Consider the following 24,240-nt stretch of genomic DNA (forward strand, 5'->3'; position numbering starts at 1 on the left):
CGGCAAAATCAAACCTCAGTAAACTGGATACAATACAGACTAAGGCCTTGAGATTATGTACTGGGGCACTTCATCATACCCCAAATAATACTTTACTGGAAGCAACAGAAGAACTTCCATTAGACTTAAGAAGAAGCAAACTATCTGTAGCATATTGGAGTAGACTTAAGAGCAGTAAGCAAGAACATCAAACTATGAAAGTACTGGAAGATTGCTGGGAATATCAGAGGAATCAGGGCAGAGGTTTTGGGTGGGCAGTCAACAAAGAAGCAGTTAAAAATGGCTTATCACGAGGATCTCTGTCACCGGAAGTTGCCAGCTCTCATTGACCATGAATGAGATGAGGATGCTTTGTCGCTGGAAGTCGCTGCATGCGTGTTTGGCGCTTTAGGCATGGGATCTGAACACGCAGCAGCCTGAGCCCACCATTGTTGGAACTCAAAACAAACATAAGAAAAATGTAGAAAGATCGCCCATGTTGGTTGCAAAAAAAAAAAAAAAAAAACAACAACAACAACAACAAAAAAAAGAAGAACAGTAGGTGGCGGTATGTGCCTAAGTTGCGAATACGCCAAAACCACAAAGAAGAAGTGCTTCACTGGCGCTCCATTCTTGCCATTTTGAGTCCAGAGTGAAGCACTTTTACAGCCCAGGGATAAAAGCTGTGCATCACGAGCACTGAGGCCAAAGATCAGACACAACTGCTGCATCAGTAAGTAGCGCTCCGATGAATGTGACAGTCGCATGACGCTGAGCTGTTAATTTAACGGCGCAGTTGTTGCTTTTTACAGCTCATGTTGGAGTGTGTGTAATGTGTGTGTGCATGTGTCTCCTGTTGTCAGTAATGTCCTGCCACTTTCTCACGTTGCGTCTACACGGTTATTATGGACACCATGTTCTCAAGCACACCTCTTGCACAACTTCAGTTCAACTTCAGACTCGCGCACTGATTTAGTGAGTTTCAGTGTGCACGTGTTGGTTAGGCTATCTGTCACCAGGTTTCTGTCTCTAAACGTCTGTCAGCTCGTCAGTAGGACAGGAACGCAGCGTGTTTGAGATTGTTTTTGTTTTTTAACCCGTTCATCATCATTGTGTTTTCCTGTCGATTTTTGCCGTCAAATTGTTACTTTTTGCTTTGAAAAAAGAAAGAGCCCCCCCCCCCCCTTGCTTCACACACACACACACACACACACACACACACACACACACACACACAAGAGAGAATATTTCACTATCATCTTGTATAATTGGCTTTAACTGATTGAAAAAAATGGTCAAAAGCATAAAACGCCTTTATTTGTCTCTTTGCTGTTCTTATGACCAAATATTGCCTAATAATTGCAGGTGTTTACATGTGACTCCACGTGTCTTTGTTTTGATTCAGTGTAATCCTCTTCCCTTTAGCTGTATGTAAAAAAAATGTAGAAGTACTATGAGGAAAAATGTCTTCCAAGCTGAAAGTGGAAATGCAAGTACTTCATATTATTCATAGATAATATTTATTATAATAATTATTGGAAAAGGCATAGGTAGTGTTCAGATATCATTGAAATATTTACTTTGTGTAAACATAGTTATGGCAGTGATATGAGTATAATACAGCAGACTCAATTTCACATAAATGTTAAAAGCATATTTCAAAGTACAAACATGCATTGATAAAAACCAACCAACCAAGCTTTAGTGTCAGAAACAACCGAAATGGTCATGAAAAAAGAAATCGCTTGCTTAAAGCTGCACTACGGAACTTTGTGCCTTCTAGCAACATCTGTGGTTGAAACTTAAATTGTAAGCAGTTTGCGGAAGAACACTTTATGCAAGTTGTGTTTTGGCATTGCTCTTTATCTTTTCATGTTGATATTATGTTATTCTATTAAACATTTAAAACCGAAAAATTGCTTGATTTGATAAAGATGAAATAATTAATTTGACACTTATAGTGCTTTTCAGACACTACATTCAATGCACTTTCACATGGAGAATGGGGACTCTCCTCAACCTCCAACAGTTACCAGTAGGGATGGGTGATATGTAGGGTTGGGAACCGAGAACAAGTTCTTGTTCAGAACTGGTTCCATTCTTTAAAAAAATACCAGAATCGTATGATCTTCATGACTTTCGGTTCCGTTAACGGTTCTCCAGCGTGAAATTTTCCACCGATGTGGCTGGAAAACCGTCCTCAAATACTCTGATAGTGTTTCCAGCAGCGCATCTCTGCAGCAGTGCTGACCTCTATTGATTCTACAGCATAAAAACACACAGTTCTACCAGTGTATTTAATTCCCAATCGAACGAGTCTCGAGCCGGCTCTTTTTACAGCATGAAACTTATGCACTTCTGGTACAGTTTGATTCCCGAAATAATTATTCAAATGAGCTGGTTCTTTTGAATCAACAGCGCAAAACATATGGTGCTTCCGGTATAGTCCGATCCCGAAAGAACCATTCTAATGCGCCGGTTCTTTTGAATCTACAGCGCGAAACATACAACGCTTCCAGTATACAAATAATCTTATACTGATGTGCAAGATATGAATGTCCAACTCGAAATTAAATAAGAACTGTTGAAGTCTCTCAAGCCTGAAGTACAACAATAGGCTACAAAACACAGTCTAAACTGTCTCTGGAACTTTTTCTATTTATTTAATGATGACCTATTAGATCAAGCAGTGCAGTTACTGACTGATTGTTCACATGACAGTGTATAATTAAAGATACACAAGTTTTGTTGTAATAAGTGGAATTTTATAAAATAATAAATTAATGAAATATGCCATCACATTTTGTGTTAGTTTAGATTTCTTTATTTAAAATAGAGTAAGGATCTATTATTGGATTGTATTTATGTCTCTAAAAAGTCTGCAAACACAGCTTTTACAAGAACTGTATTAAATTTATTTCTGATTTGTTATTTCTGCTCTGTACAAATCTGAAATGATCTCATTATTTGGTAACAGACAGCAGAGGGTAGTAAATGCAATACGAATTGCATTTCTCATTTCTAAATAATAATTTTTTTTAAAAGTACTAAAAGAATTAGTGGAATCGTTACTGGAACCGCTAAGGAACCGGAATCATTAAGTTGTTAATGATTTTTTAAGTAATAAAATTACTTACGATTCCCAACCCTAGCGATATGACCAAAATCTTATCACGATATCACTAATTTTATATATTACGATAACGATTAAATCACGATATAGTTAAATTTGTCAAATAAATAAATTGGTTTATATATTAAATAACCATATTGTAATGCCTATTTTTGAAAAATCCAATCATTTAATTAAATACTTTATAAATGTAAACTACTTCCTCTTATATAATTTTCTCTTTATTTGGAACTTGAAAAACATAGAGTAAAAAAAAAAACATTGGTTATTATCAAAAAGTGGTAATCAACCTTACCACAATCCTAAATTTCACATTTCAGTCAGATGTTGTTGACTAGTATTGTTATTATAGAACACTTCATTAGGTTCTTAATGGTTTAAGTCATCTCTGTAGACAATATTTGAAAATCAGAAAGCAAAGCTGGTTTATTTTCTAATATCTAACATCATTCAACTGAATTTTATTAAAGGTGATGAAGTGTAGTTTAAAAAATCTGCATGACAGATGACACAATTGTTGGCGCATGACACGTTTTAGCTGTTTTCCTTGTCAGTGTTGGTTAGAATGTCGGGCCCTTTCGCCTTTTGTGATGTTTGACTTCCTCCACACAGTTGTCCAGCATCTGCAAAGAGCATCAAAAACTAGCACATGTGCCATAACATGCAATATTTTCACAAAGTTTAGCAGGAAAATAAATTAACAGGGCAAATTATGGTTACTCCAGGGATGCTTGTGCATCAGCATTAGACGCTGTAAATGTCCCACCCCTTACTGAAACAGAAAATATGATTGGTTAGTAAATATCCACTCGTGCCTGAAATGAACGTTCTGATTGGTGGATCAGCTTAGTCGGACTGTCTGTCTTGCCTGTGCCATCAGTTGCGCTCCCGCCTCTCGCTGCTCCATGTGCGTTTAGAGAGAATCTCTGTACACTTTTTAAATAATACTAATAAAAAAAAAACTAAAAAAAAAACACAATCCTCTCAACGGTGCTGCAGCATCGTGTTATTAGATTGAAAAAGGGTCAAAAGCCTACTCGTTGTTCTGGCGGCCATACATGTCATCATTTATTTTAGGTGGGCATATGCAAAATCCTAAGAAAGATAGGCGGGCATACGACGTATACCTGCGTATGCCCTAGACTACACTACTGGCTTTAAGGTAATTAAAACTCAAAACTCAGTAGAATTAAAATGGATCACTCTAGTTTTGAAATTTGTGCTGCAATAGGGAGAAACCAGTAGTAGCCCATTATCTGCGGAGTCCAAACTGGATGCCTGCTGACAGCGTGCGCAGAAATCACGTGAAACATAGCTACGTGTGTCTGATGAGAAGCATATTCAGTTAATGTCATAATGTCATTGAACTTTTCTGAAATTTAGCTTGGGCGGCTGCCGAAAAATGGTCAGTACCTGAAAAACCCTGTTTCTTCAGTTCTCTCAGTCTCACATAATGCCGCTTCGCCTTCCTCCTCCATTTCTCCGACAGAATGTGTACCGTGTACGTGTTACGTGAATAGAATGAAGTGCACATTTCTTGCACGCTGTGGCAGTTTTGCGACAGACGCATATGATGTTTAAAGTGCTCACGCGTTTCATTCTCTCTCCTCAACACTTTCCTATAACTTTTAACTGTCTTGTCTACTGATAAAATGGCAAATATCAATAAAACTAATATCATATACTGTCTGCAAATATGTGGACACCTCATTTAAATGGATGTAATTCACAAACCTCACAAAACATGAGCAAATTTAGCGTCCTGTGGAGCGCTCGCTCGTCTATCGTCCTCTGAAGCACATATTCTATCAGTATCTTGGCAACAGTTACCTGTAACTTTTAACTGTCTTGTCTAATGATATGAAGACAAATATCAATAAAACTTCTATTAAATACTGTCTGCAAATATGCGGATACCTTGTTTAAACCGATGTAATTCACAAACCACAAAAAACTTGTGAACAAATCCAGTTTTCTTGTGAGCGCTTATAAATTCCTCTGAAGAGTGCATGACAATCAGCCTGGATCAACTCTGTGTCCCTCTGACTCACAAATGTTGCAAGACAGTCATCTATGATGTTCCAAGCAGGCGATCCGAGGCCGTGTGTAAACTGAAAGCTGTCAGGAGTGCGTGAGAGCAACTTCAAATTAAAAGCGTTTCACGTGCGCTATGAGTTAATGCCATATTCAATGTGCACTATATGTACAGTTTGTTTGATTCAGTCTTTTGTGACAAAATGCAATTGCTTTATGTGCAGATAAATTACTAAAATTTGATGACTGAACAGAAACTGCTATATACCACTTAAAACACAAAAAGATTTTTTGAGAAAAAGATTTTAAAGATTTTGTTTTATTAAAGAGTCAAAGGTGTGTGAAATTGAGGTTGTAGTGCTAAATAAAAGTTAATAAATTTTTTCAGCAATTGTATTTACTATATTACATTTTGTGATATATCAGCATTATATCGGCCACCCTGCTCTCTGGATATCGGCATTGACCATTAAAAAAAAACCATATCGGACTACCACTTATAGCAAGTGCCTAACAGTTAACAGATAAACATCCATCCAGACTGCAGTGATGCTGTGCGGAACTGTGTGACAGCAACTGACTGAACTAAACAGAGTAGTTTCCCCAGCCAGTATTTCTTCTCACATAAAGATGAACGACTTAAGCCTGCAATTTTGCGCCAAATCTGACCCAACAGCTCAAAATACAAATAACTTTTGTAGGCTTATCGTAGTGAATCATGGTAAGGTAAGCACACTGTTTTGAACACTGTTTTTCAATCAGCGATTAAATTGTTCATTTTTAACCAAAAAATCTTCCCTACTGCAGCTTTAATAGACAGTTACCAATAAGTTATATTTATAGGATTGTGAAGTAATGGCTATTCTTGTGAATGAGTATTAAGGGCCGCTGCCAGTTCATAGACATAAAGTAAAGCTTAGCCTAAATCAAATATCAGATAATTAAATATTTCAACATTTCTTAACTTTTTGTGAGCTGAAAATTTATTTTTTCCCCTATTGCACTATTGTTTACTGTGCTTGTTTACATTGGAAGTTTAATTTATTTCTATTTTGTGATTTTATTTTTTTATCATGCTTTCTATATTTTCAGGTATGGAGGACAGCAGTGGTGTTGCTGTCCTTGTGCCTCATTCTAGGGTTCAGCAGGATGCTGTCTTCATCCCTGACCCACATCTCCATGATGGCGAGGACCAGCACAGGCAGCAGCAAAAGCGCGCTGCTGACTCCCTCATCCAGGTCATCGAGAAGCTCAGCAAAATTGTGGAGAAGCAGCCCCGGCGATGCACAGTCTCTGGGAAAAAGCGGCCCTTGATGACCTTTGCTTCTGGACCTGTTCCAGACAGCAGGGGTGGGACTGGTGGGCCTACACCTTGTAAGAGACCCAGAGAGCAGAGGGAGGAATGCCCAGCATATAGCTGCACATCTTGTAATGCGTACGAACAAGAGCCTTCAAGTCTAAGCACTCGGACTGCTACTGGCTACCAGTGCAATATGTGCCGATTTATCTCACCCACATTGGAGATGTTAAAAGAGCATTTGCTGCATCACGACAAGCATCACAGCGACCTCATCCTCACGTGCTCAGAGTGTCAGTTTACCTCCGACCACCAAGAGGAACTAGTGGCACATGTAAGACTCCACCTGGAGGAAGGGGACCATGCCAAGATCTTCACTGAGGAGCTAAGGACAGCATCAGCAAGGAGCGTTCAGCACAGGATGACTAAGAACTTTGAATCAGAGGAGAACTCTATAATGAAAAAGTGGTACAGCTTTGAGCAAGGTAGGTATCATTGTCTCATCTGCAACTATGAATGCAGACAACAGCGCAATCTGAAGACCCACGCATGGAAACATGCTGGCCTCGTTGACTGTTCGTACCCTATATTTGAAGATGAGGTGGACTGTCCTGATAGCTTCAGCCCTCCTTTGGTTCAAGCAGGAAAGGAGGTTACTATTGTAGTCCTTGTGGCTGTAGGAGGAAAATCTCAAATGATGCATGGCTCATCTAACCTTAAGCTAGAGCTGTGTGCCTCACCAGAAGTGAACTGTCATGGGGAGACTGTCGCTGTGAAAACGATGGAGACCAAAATCCCTGTCCTGAACCACATTTTGTCTATTAAAGACTCTGAGGAGCCTTTAGTGGAGATCCCGGTGACACCAGAAGCACAGATGGAACTGGAGTTGGAGACGGAGAGCCAGCAGGCAAGCTCTGACAGCCTCCTGTTCTCTGCGCAGAAGATCATCAGCTCCGACGTCAACAGTGACGGCCATGTCAACGTCATTGTAGAACGCCTCCCCTGTGCCTTAGAACAAGCCTTGTCAAGCAAGCCTTTGCTCCTCAGTCCAGAGGTGGCAGGAGACAAGACCCTCCTTGCCTCTGAGGAGCCAGAGTTAGAGAGCCAACACCACCACATATACTTCAAGCAAGAGAAGGAGGTCGTGATTCGTTGGAATGGAGGTGATCGACAACTGGAGAAGGAGATGGTGCCTTCAGGTTCTCCACCAGATGAAAATGTTCCACCAGTTCGGAGGAGGACTTATTCAGAGTCTCTTCGGCTGCATTCTTTGGCCGCCGAGGCACTGGTGGCCATGCCCATGAGAGCCCCTGAGCTTAGCAAAACTGTTGTTAAAGGCATCCATGGCCTGAGTGTGCAAAACCCTGATATAGGCCAGAGAATTATAGAGATCGGTAACACTTCTGCCAATCCTAAGGCATCCTCTGGGGAGCTTACTGGTGCAATTGGAACTCCAGCTGCTCTTCTTAACTTCGGCCTTCAGAGTCCAAGAAGTTCGAGAGATGTGCTTGTTGAGGGACCCTCCAAAGCTGGCATCAGTATGTCTCTTTTGACTGTCATCGAGCGACTGCAAGAGCGCTCAGACAAAAACACTTCGGATGAGGACATTCTAAAGGAGTTGCAGGACATCACCCAAAGTCAACATGGAAGTGGAGTCCCCAGGGGTGTTGCTGGGTCTGGGGTTGTTTCTACTACGGAGGGTCTGGTTGAATATATTGCTGGGAGTGAGAGGCCCTACCGCTGTCGACTGTGCCTTTACAGCAGTGGGAACAAGGGCTACATCAAGCAGCACCTCCGTGTACATAGACAACCTTACCAGTGCCCCATCTGTGAGCACATAGCCTGTGACAGCAGAGACCTGGAGTGTCATATGATCCACCACTGCAAGGCCCGCATGTACAGCTGCAAACAGTGCAACGAGAGTTTCCACAACAAGGTGAGGAAAACAGACACAAACCTGTGTAGTGGAAAGAAGCATAGAAAAGCCTTTTATACTAATGTGCTTATTGATACTAGCAACTGGGTTGGGCTGGGATAATTGTATTCACTCGTTAAGTAAATTACTCTGAATTTATTTAAACACTTTAAGCAGCAGCACTAATGTCTTGTTTCCACATTCTTAGACCTTCATATGAAAGCTTGAGACCCACAACAAGATATTTTTAATTAAATGAGGCCAAACCATTTATGCTTGAAAAACATCAGTGGAAGGGCCTCTTTTCGTTATATTCAGTGTTCTTTGTGCATAATTAAAGGTAATTTTTAATTTAAACAAAATTCCTTCAGCGCATAGCTCTGCACGTCTCAACAATAAGGATTTTTTTTTCTTCTGACCTGTTTTGGGACCATAGTTCTGATTTTACCTTCCCTACCAACAAATTTACTGGCCCAACCACAAAAAAAAAAAAAAATTATAGCTTTTATTTTTATCAATGTATTTTCAGATGTGCCAAAAATAATATTTTTCATAAAAAAAGAAAAACATTGAAAATTAAGAGAAATAATAACTTTGATTCTATATTTATAATTTTATTTCGTCGTCATGATATAAATGTCATTATTAAAACAAAGTTGTAAAATTGAATATAACTTTACACATAAAAGGTTAGTAAGTGGTTTTATAACACTAAAATTATTTTAACATGTATTTTGTTTACGTTTTGTGGCTGTACTTTTGAAACAGTAAGTATTTTAATGTTGACAGATTGGTCCAATTCACTTCCATTCTAAGTACCTCACTGTAATTTTGAAAAGATGGGAAGATGCTGTTGATTGAGCTTAACTTGTATTGAACCAGGAATATTCCTTTAAGGGGCCATGACATGAGGAATTACAATTTCCTTGATCTTTTTGTAAGAGTTCATCATACTATATAAACATATTGTACGTTTCAGAACTCAAAACTTTTCTCCTCACAACAAAAAGAGCATTTCTTGAAACCAAGCTGCCAAAACGACTCATTGCCTACGTCTTACACATTGTGATGTCTTACTGTGGTAGACATTTGCATCTGACTGCCTCCACGACAACACATCAATGCTTATTTTACCTTATCACTTCCGTAGCCCTGCCCAGTAGTGGTGAGCAGTGAGATGGAATGTAGAGAGCAGGTCAATCAAGACCAGAGAGCCAATAAGAGTTTACTGTTCAAGTCTTAAAGGAGAAGCAGCAAACCAAAACTGAGTATTTCTGACAGAGGGTCATAACAAGTCAAGTTTTACAAATATATGTACAAAAAACTTTAATATTATAAGTGAAACTCAAGGAACATATTCAAATAATAAAAACTATTTTAAATAAAAATGGCATGTCATGACCCCTTTAAGAGCCTAAATACTATTTGTTTCCACTGTATTTGAGCAGGTTTCAATCTTTCTGAATAGAGCGCTAGTATTAATTTTACTTTCAGTAGATTGTTGCACTGGAGTTCAGAGTTTCTAATACTGGACTACGATGCTCTCCCTTCCACTGCTGCTTTATTAATAAACTTACTAATGAAGATTTGATGATGGTTTTATTAATACCTCACTCAGAGTCAGCTGAGGAACCATGAGAGAGACCAGCATGGGATAGATGACATCAGCGGCACACTGACCCATGTTGCTGAAGGCACTGTAGCTGTGGAGGAATCGGGAAGGATGACTGATGAGGGTGAGTATGAAGTGAGCCACACAATGAGAAACAAGCTGCTAAAGCGGAGTGAAAGTGTGTCCCAAAATCACAATGTTTTTTTTTTTTTTTTTTGTTCTCTACAAAACATAGATTTCAGAATGGTGTCTGTACTTTTTGAGCTTAATAGGGCTTAAAAGCTAGATTTTCATTTCCTGAAGAAAATGCCAGTGCTTGCCAGATAGCAAAAGAATAGTGTTGGAAGTTTTAGGTAAGCTTAGGTTTCAGGCTTTGGTTCTGTGTTTTGAAAAGCTGCATCAGACACTGCCATTGTCATGATACTCACCAAATGTCTTGTTCTCTGTCAGCTGCAAATAAGGATGTTTGAGGAATGTCAATACAGAGTTGCTTTGCAAGCACTATAATTAAAGCAAATATGACACAGGATGTGATTGATTTGGAACAAACACAATATATTGTTTTTTAAAACAAATTATTATATTACAGGATGCATAACTATTACTTTTACCTAGGTTTCGGGGTTAACATCAATTCCTTAACCAAAAGTATTAAACTAAATTAAACCATTTGTGCTATCACAGGAATATAAATTCATGTGATTTATTGAGGAGAGACATGTAATTGGTTTTCTGCTCACCATTTTTGCTTGGCTGACGATACAACTGGCATAAAAATCCCATAGACTTGGATTAAATGAGGGATCTAAGCCACTTCTAGGGATCACAGTATAATTTTGACTTGGATCACCTAGAACACCCTAGCAATGCCCTAGCACATAGCAGCAACATGCTAAAAACACCCAGAACACCTTAGCAACCGCATAGAAATTGCATCACCCTGGCAACTGCCTACAACACCCTAGCATTGTGGCATCATGCACAAGCAAGCACCAACTCACATTTTCTTTACAAAATGTAAAAATCTGCTTTATTTTAGGTTTAAAATAATTTTATATTTTCTGATTTAGAAAAGTTTATTTTTTTATTTTATTTTTATTTTTTATTAACCATGTAATTCTCTCTCTCATTCAGATCCTGTCAGTGAGCAGAGTGTTTTCAAATGTGATGTATGTGACTACACCAGTTCCACATATGTTGGGGTGCGCAACCATCGTCGAATCCACAACTCTGATAAGCCATACAGATTTGAAAAGCAAGTTTTCCATTTTAAACAAGGATAAATGTTTAGCCATTTGTTTTGTTGTAAATTATACATTCTAAGGAGAATGAATAAGAAAGCATCAGATATGTGCTAGTGTAAATATTTAAAAATTAAATGTGAAAATTAAATGAAATGAAAGTATTAACGGTAATCACCACAAGGGTGCAGTGGTGCTCAGTATAAGTCTGCTGCTGCCTTCACCCATTGTGTAAAGGCAAAGGCCTTTTGCTATACTGTACTGTATGCAAAATATATTTTTCTCTTCAATACAAGCACACATATGCACATCTGATCACATGCAAGCTCACATAAACACCTTAGGCTCCCATTATGGTCTCTTTGTGTGTGCCGACACATCTTGCTTCAGTTCTGCTCACCCACGATCATTTCAAACAGAGGTTCTGAAGGAAGGTCCTTTTAACACAGCCGCACAAGCCATTCAAGGTCTGCTGTGTATTGCGCTTGCCGCAAGCCTCACTTTGAGTTCAGCCTCTCTACAAATAGCCTTTCTTTGCACTTCAGATGCAGTTCTCCAAGCATTCAAACAAACAGCCGCATGCATAAAATGCAAATAAGCGTGCAAACAAACAACGCCTGACCCCACTTAACAGGTGCTCCAGAAGGTCTCGCTTCAAACTGCGGCCTTGTGCTGCTCTAATTGTTTATCCTGTGTGGCACGACCCCTCTAGGTGCTGCAGCTGTGACTTTGCCACGACTAATATGAATAGCCTGAAGTGCCACATGAAGAGACATCCACAGGAACACCAAGCCATGCAGCTGCTGGAGCAGTACAGGTGAGAAACAGCTCTTACATACAGTACAGATAGGGTTGTCAAGATACCAACATTTTAATAGGCTATACAATACCAGTGAACTTTCTTCTTCATACCAATTTTGATAACACAGCAAAAGCTAATATGCTTTTGAAATACTTTTATTTTGAAAGTTAACTATATTTAAGGAATAGTTCACCTAACAATTCAATTTCTCCCATCATTTAAGGGGATTTCACACTGGCAGTTTAGTCTGAAACAGAACACGGTTCATATGAAAAGTTGGTAATGTGAAAGCTGTTTTACGGACCGCAGTACCAAACCCAGAACTACCTGTAGGAGCTGGTCTGAGTTCGGTTGCACTGGGACTGTGTCGCGGTTCGCATGAGTGTGAAAGCAACCTTTACTCGGGTCCGCACTTGTTCAGGAAGTAAAATGACTTGCTCATTCGTTTTTGCCGATTTAAGCATGATGACATCAGTTGCACAAAAAGAAACACACACAACGCATCATGAGTGGCAGGGAAACATTGCAGGACACAGAAAAGGTGAGGTGTCTTTTATATATGTGAGTGAGTGAGTGTGCAACCTGCTGTGTCCTGAAAAAAGATTGTTTGTGAGCATCAGATATAGACTCCTTTCCCTGGACATATACAACTGCTGAATTACAGCATGCAAAGCACAGAGGCGCAAGTGTCATTCACTCTGGTGTGCATAATGGCACAAAATTAATAACACACACAAAAATAGCGACCCGCGTTGTGCTTTCCATCATGTGCACGTTTGTGAAAACACAAGTGGATGATGGAAAAGCACCGGGTTCGACAGAATCATACATGAGTCTGAAACCAGATCAGTGCTGCGGGGGGCGCCGGGAACAATCACGCTCTGATTTGGACCACAGCAAACATGCCCAGTGTGAAAACCACCTTATTCACCCTCATGCCATCCCAGATGTGTATGGCTTTCTTTCTTCTGCAGAAAACAAACAATTTTTGAAGAATATCTTTGCTCTGTTCGGCAGTGACAGCTGCATTTTAATGCGTTTGTGAATCCCCTAAATGATTGTTCCATGTGTGTACGGAATACAGGACTGACTCCCGCAATTGCGATGATTGACAAGTTATTTCCATAGCAACGCTTCAGCGTCTCGTGCCTGTGAACATGAAACATGAATGCCACCAGTTTAACCTGTTTTTTGTTCCCTGTTTTTGAGCAAAGAGATTATCCACCACAGATCTGGCAATGTTTAGTTAGCTGCCGTCAACAGAATCGCTGTGTTTTGTTTATGCACGTTTAAGCAGCTGTTGTTAAAAAGCATGCGCTCACGCTGGATTGTAATGTGCAGGTTACTCCGAAACCTCAGGGCTGATGAGAGAAACTACAGTGGAGAGACTGACTGGAATATATTAATGAATGAAGACACATACATTACCGTTCAAAAGTTTGGGGTCACTTGACTGAAATGTTTCTCATGATCTTAAAAACCTTTTGATCTGAAGGCGTATGCTTATATATATTAAAAAATATATTATTGTGCCACCATATTAATTTATATCATTACAAAACTAAAGTTTTATTTAAAAAAAATATATATTTTTTTTTTCGAAATGGATGACTTGGACCAAATAATTAAGAAAAGCAGCCACTAAGTGCCCAACATAGATGGGAACTCCTTCAATACTGTTTAAAAAGCATCCCAGGGTGATACCTCAAGAAGTTGGTTGATAAAATGCCAAGAGTACATTTCTGCAAAGTGTGGCCACTTTGAAGATGCTAAAATATAACACAGTTTTGATTTTGGATTTTTTTTAGTCACAAAATAATTTCCATATTTCCATTTGTATTATTCCATAGTTGTGATGACTTTACTATTATTCTAAAATGTGAAAAAAATAAAAAAAAGAATAAGTGACCCTAACCTTTTGAACGGTAGTGTACCTCTATTTGTGTGATTTACACCAGGAGAAGATGGACACATCTCACATGCGCCATTGATCACATCATTAACAACTAGTTGTTCAGTTCGGTTCCGTACACTGCGTGGAATTTTTAAAAATGCGGTTGTCACTTCTAGGGATGTTCTGATGCGCTCATGCACTGGTACTTGAAAAAATGCTCCGATACCAAAAAAACCATAATATGTCATTAAAGAGCACCTCTTATGGTTTTTCAAATATTACCTTTCATGTAGTGTGTTATATAGCTGTTTGTGAATGTAAAAAATTCTGCAAAGTTTCAAAAATCAAAGTGCATGACAAATGGAGTTATTGACTCCCAAAAGAAAGAACCGATTCTGAACACCTCAAATGAGTCGTTAGTAATTCCAGACTTACTTCCTCTACTAACCTACCTAATTTGGAAACAAAAAACCCCGCCTCTGGTCTTCATTGGCTGCTCGCAAACAGCTTTGACCTGCCCTCAAACACTACACTAAGCTGTAGACCAATCACAACAGACTAGGATGTCTGACCAATCAGAGCAGAGTAGGCTTTCTGAAAGGAGGAGTTTAGAATGAATCCTTTAGAACGGATCATTGAACGAGTCGTTTTTGACACTGGGGAAAAAAGTAATGCTGCAATTTAAATTATGAGCAAATTAAAGTGTTTTTTGACCTTGGATGCATGTAAATCTATTGTATGAGAACTTTAAAACTAAATTAGGCATGTTTAAAACCATAATAAGTGCTCTTTAAGTAAACATTCAGCCCACAAATTAAGATCACTTTATGTCCTTGTGAGATTATTTAACCGCAAATGCTGCGATTTAATGAGATAAATATACACTGATCAGCCACAACATTAAAACCACCTGCCTAATATCGTGTAGGTCCCCCTCATGCTGCCAAAACAGCTCTGACCCGTCGAGATATGGACACCACAAGACCTCTGAAGGTGTTCTGTGGTATCTGGCACCAAGACGTTAGCAGCAGATCCTTTAAGTCCTGTAAGTTGTGAGATTGGGCCTCCATGGATCAGACTTGTTGGTTCAGCACATCCCATTGATGCTCAATCGGATTGAGATCTGGGGAATTTGCAGGCCAAGTCAACACCTTGTCATGTTCCTCAAACCATTCCCGAACAATTTTTGCAGTGTGGCAGTGTGCGCATTATCCTGCTGAAAGAGGCCACTGCCATCTGGGAATACCGTTGCCATGAAGGGGTGTACGTGGTCTGCAACAATCTTTAGGTAGGTGGTATGTATCAAAGTAACATCCACATGAATGCCAGGACCCAAGATTTTCCAGCAGAACAATGCCCAGAGCATCACGCTGCCTCCGCTGGCCTACCTTCTTCCCATCCTTCTGCCATCATTTCCCCAGGTAAATGACGCACACGCACCCGGCCGTCAACATGATCTAAAAGAAAATGTGATTCATCAGACCAGGCCACCTTCTTCCATTGCTCCATGGTCTAGTTCTGATGCTCACGTGCCCATTGTAGGCGCTTTCGGCAGTAGACAGGGGTCAGCATGGGCACTCTGACTGGTCTGCAGCTACGCACCCCCATACGCAACAAGCTACGATGCACTGTGTGTTCTGACACCTTTCTATCATGGCCAGCAGTAAGTTTTTCAGCAATTTGTGCTACAGTAGCTCTTCTGTAGAATCGGACTAGATGGGCTAGCCTTTGCTCCCCACGCACATCAGTGAGCCTTGGGTGCCCAACACCTTGTCGCGGTTCACCGGTTGTCCTTCCTTGGACCACTTTTGGTAGGTAATAACCACTGCATACTGGGAACACCCCACAAGACCTGCCATTTTGGAGATGCTCTGATCCAGTCGTCTAGCCATCACAATTTGGCCCTTGTCAAAGTCACTCAGATCTTTACGCTTGCCCATTTTTCCTGCTTCCAACACATGAAATTCAAGAACTGACTGTTCACTTGCTGCCTAATATATACCACCCCTTGACAGGTGCCATTGTAATAATATAATCAATGTTATTCACTTCACCTGTCAGTGGTTTTAATATTGTGGCTGATCAGTGTATAGTTTGCTTGTAATTCAAATGTGAGCGCTCGTGAATGTGTGAAGACAGTGTTGTGCTGACACCAGCTGCTCATACCTTTTAAGGCTCATACAGGGAAAAAACCGTCATGAGCATCGCACACTCTGTTTGTTGCAGATGACAGTAAACAGAGTGCAAATTCACGTTGTAGCACGAGGCACATACAGAGTACATACTTATTTAATTAAATAGCAGCCTTTTGCAGTTTAATAATTAATGTCACATAGCAACCGGCTTTTCCAGAGTGGGAAGCTGCCGACATCATATTTCCTTGGTCAAAACAACACAGAAACACACTTCAAAATAAAAGCTCCATCAAAATTATAGGTAAATGAATAGGAAAAAGGTATGACAGAAATATATCACTGCTGTAAAGTTGTGTAATATGTTCTGTATTACTACTACTATTAATAATAATAATAATAAATCAGTAATAATTGTATTATACTTAAGCAGTATCTGACGTCTGTGATGCTCTGTTATGCAGCACTTTATTTGACAAAATATACACCGATCAGCCACAACATTAAAACCACCTGCTTAATATTGTGTAGGTCCCCCTCGTGCCGACAATAGGATTCTGAGATGCAATTCTTCTCACCACAATTGTACAGAGCGGTTATCTGAGTTAACGTAGACTTTGTCAGTTTGAACCAGTCTGGCCATTCTCTGTTGACCTCTCTCATCAACAAGGCATTTCTGTCCACAGAAGTGCCACTCACTGGATGTATTTTTTTATTTATTTATTTTTGGCACCATTCGGAGTAAATTCTAAAGACTGTATCTTGTTATATTTGTAATTTTAGCACTTTCTTTAGCAAAAAAATAAATAAAATAAAATAAACTTGACTTTGCATGAACAATGGGCATAATTGAATTTTCATCTTGTCACAGGTGCTCCCTATGTGGATATGTGTGCAGCCACCCACCATCTCTCAAATCCCACATGTGGAAACATGCTGGAGATCAGAATTACAACTACGAGCAAGTGAACAAAGCCATCAATGAGGCCATTTCACAGAGCAGCCGGTGAGAAGGGGACATTTTGTACATCACACTTTATAAAATGTGAATATTTTAGAAAATGTTCACACACAGTATAAAATATGTAAAATATATGTCTTTAAACTTCTGAGATCCAAGCTTGACTGCTGTGTGCATTTTTTTTAGTTTTCATTTTGATTTGTAACTAGTAGCACCTAATAAACATGCAAATATATATACTATGTTTTCTTGTAGTTAATCACAATTAATTGCAATATCTCATGAGTGACAAAATATGCTTCATTACATGTATTTATTGTTTTTCAGTCTTTTATACAACCTACCCTACCAACAATGTTGGTACAACATATATATAGGTGTTTTGACCGACATAATGTTTAGAGGAGCACAGTGGAATTAAATAGATCTGGTCATGTGACTTTGCACCACTCATGCGAAAAAAAAAAAGAATCTGTACTGTCATTTACAATTGACAACTCTTGTGTAAAATACATCAACTCCTTTTAGACACCTTTCACCCCGTTCGGTGGGATTAAATGGGCTAATGACAGTGTAGATTATCTGCAAGGTTCCAGGATCTTCTGCTTTTCTACAGTAGCTAGTGTACTATCAAACGCACTATTATGCAGAGACACTGTGACAGAACCTTGGAGACTGTGCGCAGCAGGGTTTCCGTTAGCTGGAAATGTCAGACAAATGTAAAAACAAATTGCGCTGCTGCGGAGGACTTTCCAGACAGTTTGCGAAGTTCAAAAGCAACCTGCGTTATTCCTGTTTCGCGTGACAGTTTAAAACTCTTGCTTTAGCGCATCGGTTGATTAACATGTGAGTAGATCACAAAATTCATGCACAAACTCAACATGTTTACATAACATGTAAATACACAACATAACAGAATGGCTTGCACCCGTTTGGGTGATTCAATCAGAAGTGGACAAACGAGACACATCACCATTATAACTGGCTGTATTATGCTTTTTTTGGATTTCACGGGAGAGACTCTGGTATAATGACACATTAATCATTAGGCCTATGTCAGTTACTTTTTGCACTATATCATGCAATAATACAAAGAAGAAAAAGAAAGCGCTTAAAACGTGCACTGTTTCTCTTAATTATACTTGCATTTAATCTAAGCACAAACATGATATTATGAGCAGAATTCGAAGTAATTTAGTGTAATACCTGAATTAACAGAGCTTCAAAATGTGCATGCTTAGAGATGAGATGAGCAGATTTTTTCCAATTTATCCGGCAAACGTTTTTCATTCCTGGACATGTTGGCCAGCACTAAAACTGGTGTGCAGTGCAAAGCAGGTGTTCAAATGGCCGCTGCAATCATGTTACGGGCACTAACTGTGTTTTTTGTGTGCTTCATTATAAATGTTCCCCTGCTTTGCTACATCGATAACATGTTTGGCACAGGTCTCAGCATAATGTCTCCCACCATCTGCTTTTATGACGGTCAATGCATGGTTATTAAAAGGGTCATATAAGGACGTGCGTTTACAGTGTTAAAAAAGTAGTGGCGTTAAAGGAATATTAAAAGAATATATATATATATATATATATACTTCAACTTCAAAATTCCAGAAATTTATTGTGAGAAGCTTTTGGAAGGCTACCCAAAATGTTTGACCCAAGATAAACAATTTAAAGCCAATGTTAGCAAATACTAACAAAGTGTATGCGAATTTCTGACACACTGGGAATGTGATGAAATAAATAAAAGCTGAAATATATCATTCTCTGACATTTCATATTCTTAAAATAGTGATACTAACTGACCTAAGTCAGGGAATGTTTTCTACGATTAAATGCCAGGAATTTTGAAAAACTGAGTTTAAATGTATTTGGTTAAGGTGTATGTAAACTTCTGACTTCAACTGTATACACCGATCAGCCACAACATTAAAACCACCTGCCTAATATTGTGTAGGTCTCCCTCGTGCTGCCAAAACAGTGGCAACCTATTCTGAGATGCAATTCTTCTCACCACAGTTGTACAGAGCAGTTATCTGAGTTACCGTAGACTTTGTCAGTTCGAAACAGTCTGGCCATTCTCTGTTGACCTCTCTCATCAACAAGGCATTCCATCAGCAGAACTGCCACTCACTGGATGTTTTTTGTTTTTGGCACCATTCGGAGTAAATTCTAGAGACTGTTGTGCATGAAAATCCCAGGAGATCAGCAGTTACAGAAATACTCATACCAGCCTGTCTGGCACCAACAATCATCCATGCGATTATCTAATCAGCCAGTCATGTGGCAGAAGTGCAGTGCATAAAATCAAGCAGATACGGGTCAGGAGCTTCAGTTAATTTTCACATCAACCATCAAAATGGAAAAAAAAAATGTGATCTCAGTGATTTGGACCGTGGCATGATTGTTGGTGCCAGATGGGCTGGTTTGAGTATTTCATATATATATATATATATATATATAAAATTTATTTTTTTAGTTTTTACTTTGGCAACAAAATCTCAATGTTTTCTCTCTGTACTGTCAAACAAGTGATAGCCAGTGCTGAAGCATTTTACCAATCAGAAATTAGCATAAATAATTCTGATTCAAAGTAATGGCCAGCATCATGCAATCATTGCCAATAACATTTATACATGATAAATTCTGAATCTATGTGCTGATTGCCATTGTCTCGTGTCTGCCAAACATGTTGAGTGGTCCAAAAATCATCTGCAGCCTGAAACTGAACTTTTGGTCGGATGTTAGGAGTGTTTGCACTTAGCTGCATAGGAAAGCTATAGGATGCTCCCTATTTAGTGAATGAGTTATACTCCAGTGTGCTGTCTGTCTACACTGGTCTCAGAACAGTTTGAAATGCACCTTATTTTCATCCTAACTTCATATAAAGCCATATTGGAGGAAACTAGAGACTCTAATCTTTTGACTCAAACAGGTTTCAGTGTAAACATTTAATTATGTTTCTTACCAGATGTAGTTTTACTGGCTTTTCTCCCAAAGACAAACTCCGCTGTGATCAGTGCAGTGTTGTTTTGTCACACGACTCCTTACGTCGAAAGGTTATCCCTTTACTGACAGCCCAGAGTGTCCTGAACTAAATTATGTATTGCGTATAGCGAAACCAAAACACAATGTCCATGCAGAAGGACACGGGGTCACACAAGGTTAAAATACATGAAAATATATAGCTGCCTTTATATTTTAAGAAGGGGGTCCTTCACAATGGGATCGTATTTGGGGGTCATTGGCATACCAGGTTGAGTCAGTACTAAGCTAATCTCTCACGACTTTATTTTTCTTGTCGGACCTGCCAACCAAAATTTTAGCTACCATACTAACGTAATTTTGTTGTTTATTTTCTCCTGTCTCCATAAGATCGCCTACTATGTCTCTGAAGTCAACACCTGAGACTGGAGTTGAATGTCCCTATATTGTCTTAAGCAGAAAAGACCAACAGTCATCTGAGGTGAGTTCTGCTACAGGGGCCACTGGCAGAGCTTCATCAGAGGGCAGCCCTGTGAGCTTATCCTCCAGCAGGGAGCAGGCCAGTGGGGCCATGGCATGTCAGGGCAGCTCTGGGCAGGCACAGGCAGGTATGGAATACTGTGTGCTGCTCTTTTGCTGCTGTATTTGTGGCTTTGAGTCCACCAGTAAAGAGCAGCTGATGGAGCACATGAAGCACCATGATGGAGACTTGATTAGCATCATACTTGGCAAGGAGCAACAGGGAAATCAGCCAGCAGAGACCAGCAGCAGCAGCCAGTGATGCACGCATTTTTATACATACTGGTCTTGTATTTAGTTTCTGCTTGGACAAGCAACATGCACCTTCTTTTTGTTTTTTTCCTCTCGCTCTATCTCCGTACTGATGTCACAGTTAATTTCCGTTACTTTTGTCAAACATGGATATGTGATTTCAGAGAGGTGCATGTTAAGTGGATTTCAGATTTTTGCATAGAAAAAGACATTTTCAGTGTGATTTTTGTGATTTTCAAAGGCATTTTATACCTCATCCATTTAGAATAAGCACCATTGAGTCCACACATTATGAAACAAGGCAGCTTCTCTTATTCACTGTATAATTGTACTAATTTATATCTATATTACTTGGGTGTTTACCTTTAAGTTGGCACTTGCCATGTTGTTTGAGCGTAGAGAGGCAAATTTCCTTCTTGCCCTCTGTGTGTCCATGTTTGCATTGATATTTATCAAACGTATTTATTTTTGTGCATGTTCCCCTCCGTTATGTTCAAACAATTTATATAATTTGTTTCGAATATTGTCTTTATTTTGGTGCTTTTAGTCTTGCACTCAGAAATGAGTGGAAGAGAAGTCATCATTGGGAATGTCTTTGAAAATTGTATATAAACAGTACACTATAAATTTAACAAGTGTAAATCGGTCCAGTAAAAAGAACTAAATATGTGAAAAATGCATCAGAAGTATATATACAGTACATTTAGAAAGTATTCAGACCCCTTCATTTTTTTTCACATTTTATGTTGCAGCCTTATGCTAAAATGCCTGTACAGGACTTAAAGGATCTGCTGCTAACGTCTTGGTGCCAGATAACACAGGACACCTTCGGAGGTCTTGTGGAGTACATGCCTTGATGGGTCAGAGCTGTTTTGGCGGTACGAGGGTGACCTACATGATATTAGGCAGGTGGTTTTAATGTTGTGGCTGATCGGTGTGTGTATGTATATATACAGAGATGAGCTGGTTTGAGTGTTTCTGTAATGGCTGATCTCCTGGATTTACACATGAATGCCAGGACCCAAGGTTTCCCAGTAGAATTATTGCCCAGAGTATCACACTGCCTCTGCCGGCCTGCCTTCTTGCCATGGTGCATCCTGCTGCCATCACTTCCCCAGGTAAATGACGCACCCGGCCGTCCACATGATCTAAAAGAAAACGTGATTCATCAGACCAGGCCACCTTCTTCAATTGCTCCATGGTCCAGTTCTGACACTCACATGCCCATTGTAGGCGCTTTTGGCGGTGGACAGGGGTCAGCATGGGCACTCTGACTGGTCTGTGGCTACGCACCCCCATACGCAGCAAGCTACGATGCACTTTGTGTTCTGACACCTTTCTATCATGGCCAGCAGTACGTTTTTCAGCAATTTGTGCTACAGTAGCTCTTCTGTGAGATCGGACCAGACGGGCTAGCCTTCACTCCCCATGCGAAACGTTACTAACCACTGCATACTGGGAACACCCCACAAGACCTGCCGTTTTGGAGATGCACTGACCCAGTTGGCTAGCCATCACAATTTGGCCCTTGTCAAAGTTGCTCAGATCCTTACGCTTGCCCATTTTTCCTGCTTCCAACACATGAAATTCAAGAACTGACTGTTCACTTGCTGCCTAATATATCCCACCCCTTCATAGGTTCCATTGTAACGAGATAAATGTTATTCACTTCACCTGTCAGTGGTTTTAAATGATCAGTGTATGTGATCAGTGGTGTGTGTGTGTGTGTGTATGTATGTATGTATGTATGTATGTATATATATATATATATATATATATATATATATATATATATATATATATATATATATATACACATATCACACACACAAAGGTCATGTATTTGCAGTAGGGCACACATGACTGATGTACATTTATTTTTTTACAGCTAGTGCTGTATTGGTAGGAAAGCTTTTACAATTCATAACTGGGTCATGGGTTCAAAAACATCTGTGATGTATTTAACCTGAAAAATATGATGTGGTTTTGGCATTGATATTTTGTATTTTTTGTTTGATCACTACCTCTCAAATTAATGACTGCAATTTGTTTTCAACCTTGGCTTTAACTTTAGCCTCCCTCAATTTGGATTTTATATACATCATATTTACCAAGGGATGATTTGCATGCACTTAATGTTTGTATGTCAACAGTCTAAAATGCAAACTTGGGATGATAAAAGGACATCCATAATTCATGCAGACTTCTCACTGCCTGGTATATCAGAGAAATTAAATCTTAGGAATTAAACTGTTGGAATTTACATAACAGATTATTATATTTTGAGCCTAATTTACAATTCAGACTTCAAGTGTCACCAAAATAGTAACGTGGTCTGCATATAAACCTTGCAATCAAACTGATGTGAATACACAATCATTGTCAGTTTTGAAATTGCTTTCTCATTTCAATCCAATGGTTTAATACAAAATCATCCATTGATACTTCGTGTCTGAGACCGCATTTGGTGGTTATTTGCATAATACACACTTGTTACTTTCCAAGTCTTATTAAAAGTACTGTTCTTTCAGCAAAGATAAACTGAGCTTTCAGAAGCTTCATTTTGCATTTTAGCTACTGCGTTTTATTTGGTGTTAACTAAGCTGATGTAGTGCAAATTAATCAAGAACCTACCATTTAGTATTTTCCTTTTTCTTTCCTGTGTCTAAAAGCAGGATTTGGCAGTCATTCTGTTCACATTATATATGCCAGCAATCTGATTTATTTGGAAATCAAGTAGTGTTGTTTTTCAGATTTTTTCCTAGCACAATGCAATATATCTGGAATGTATTTTTTCTAAAGATAAACAAGATGTTTAGAGTTATCAGCACATTCATTAGCAGGGTCTAGTGTAAAAATTGTGTCACTAGACTCGGTAATCATACAGTTCTAGTATTGAGGATATGATCTCAGACACAAGCGTGCCTTCCACTTCAGCAGCCTCATCTTTCATGGCTATTCAGTCAAGTTTAGAAAAATACTATTAATCTTAAACCAAGCAGTGTCCCAGTAATAAGTGCATTGGCATTTTGGATTAGACCTTATGTATAATGTGCCCTCAAGAATTGTGTAATGTATTCAGACACGTGGTACTGTAATATGGTTTTATTGTATGTATACTGTTGAAAACTGACATTTTTTAAGTTAAAATTTTTTTTAACTTGTACAAACACTACAGAAAAGAAAAATAATCAAGTACATTAAAAATTACTTTTCATTAGCCAAAGTATCAAAAAAAGTATTTACTGTATATAAGGGAATGGTTGGCATTTGAAACTGAAAACAAGCATATCATGTTACATGCTGCCATGCCAAAGGAGAGAAGGAACGTCTGGATTTTACAGACTAAAGTGCCATTTTCTTTTTGAATTACAGAGGTATAAAGGGCCCTGTTTTAATATTAGTGTTCTGTTCGCAATTATTTATTTTGTTTTTTGCCAGTGTATTTTTGGAAATAAAGGATGAACAACAGTTAAGTCAT

The 24,240-nt window shown here is 39.1% G+C and overlaps 1 protein-coding gene across 2 annotated transcripts; it reads left to right on the forward strand.

The window, feature by feature from the left end:
* Nucleotides 1–584: 584 nt before the first annotated feature.
* Nucleotides 585–24,235, forward strand: LOC127443366 (zinc finger protein 507-like). Of its 2 annotated transcripts, none has more exons than XM_051701894.1 (7): nt 585–712; nt 6,239–8,379; nt 9,977–10,094; nt 11,105–11,225; nt 11,924–12,028; nt 16,911–17,045; nt 20,379–24,235. In XM_051701894.1, the coding sequence occupies exons 2-7, from the start codon at nt 6,241–6,243 to the stop codon at nt 20,767–20,769; spliced, it is 3,009 nt and encodes a 1,002-aa protein (XP_051557854.1). In that variant the 5' UTR covers nt 585–712; nt 6,239–6,240; the 3' UTR covers nt 20,770–24,235. The 2 variants fall into 2 exon arrangements, with proteins under 2 accessions (XP_051557854.1, XP_051557858.1); XM_051701898.1 differs by having other exon boundaries at nt 11,105–11,214; nt 11,922–12,028.
* The last annotated feature ends 5 nt before the right edge of the window (nt 24,236–24,240 follow it).

This window comes from Myxocyprinus asiaticus, chromosome 1, assembly GCF_019703515.2.
Source record: "Myxocyprinus asiaticus isolate MX2 ecotype Aquarium Trade chromosome 1, UBuf_Myxa_2, whole genome shotgun sequence".
NCBI classification, from domain to species: Eukaryota; Metazoa; Chordata; class Actinopteri; order Cypriniformes; family Catostomidae; genus Myxocyprinus; species Myxocyprinus asiaticus.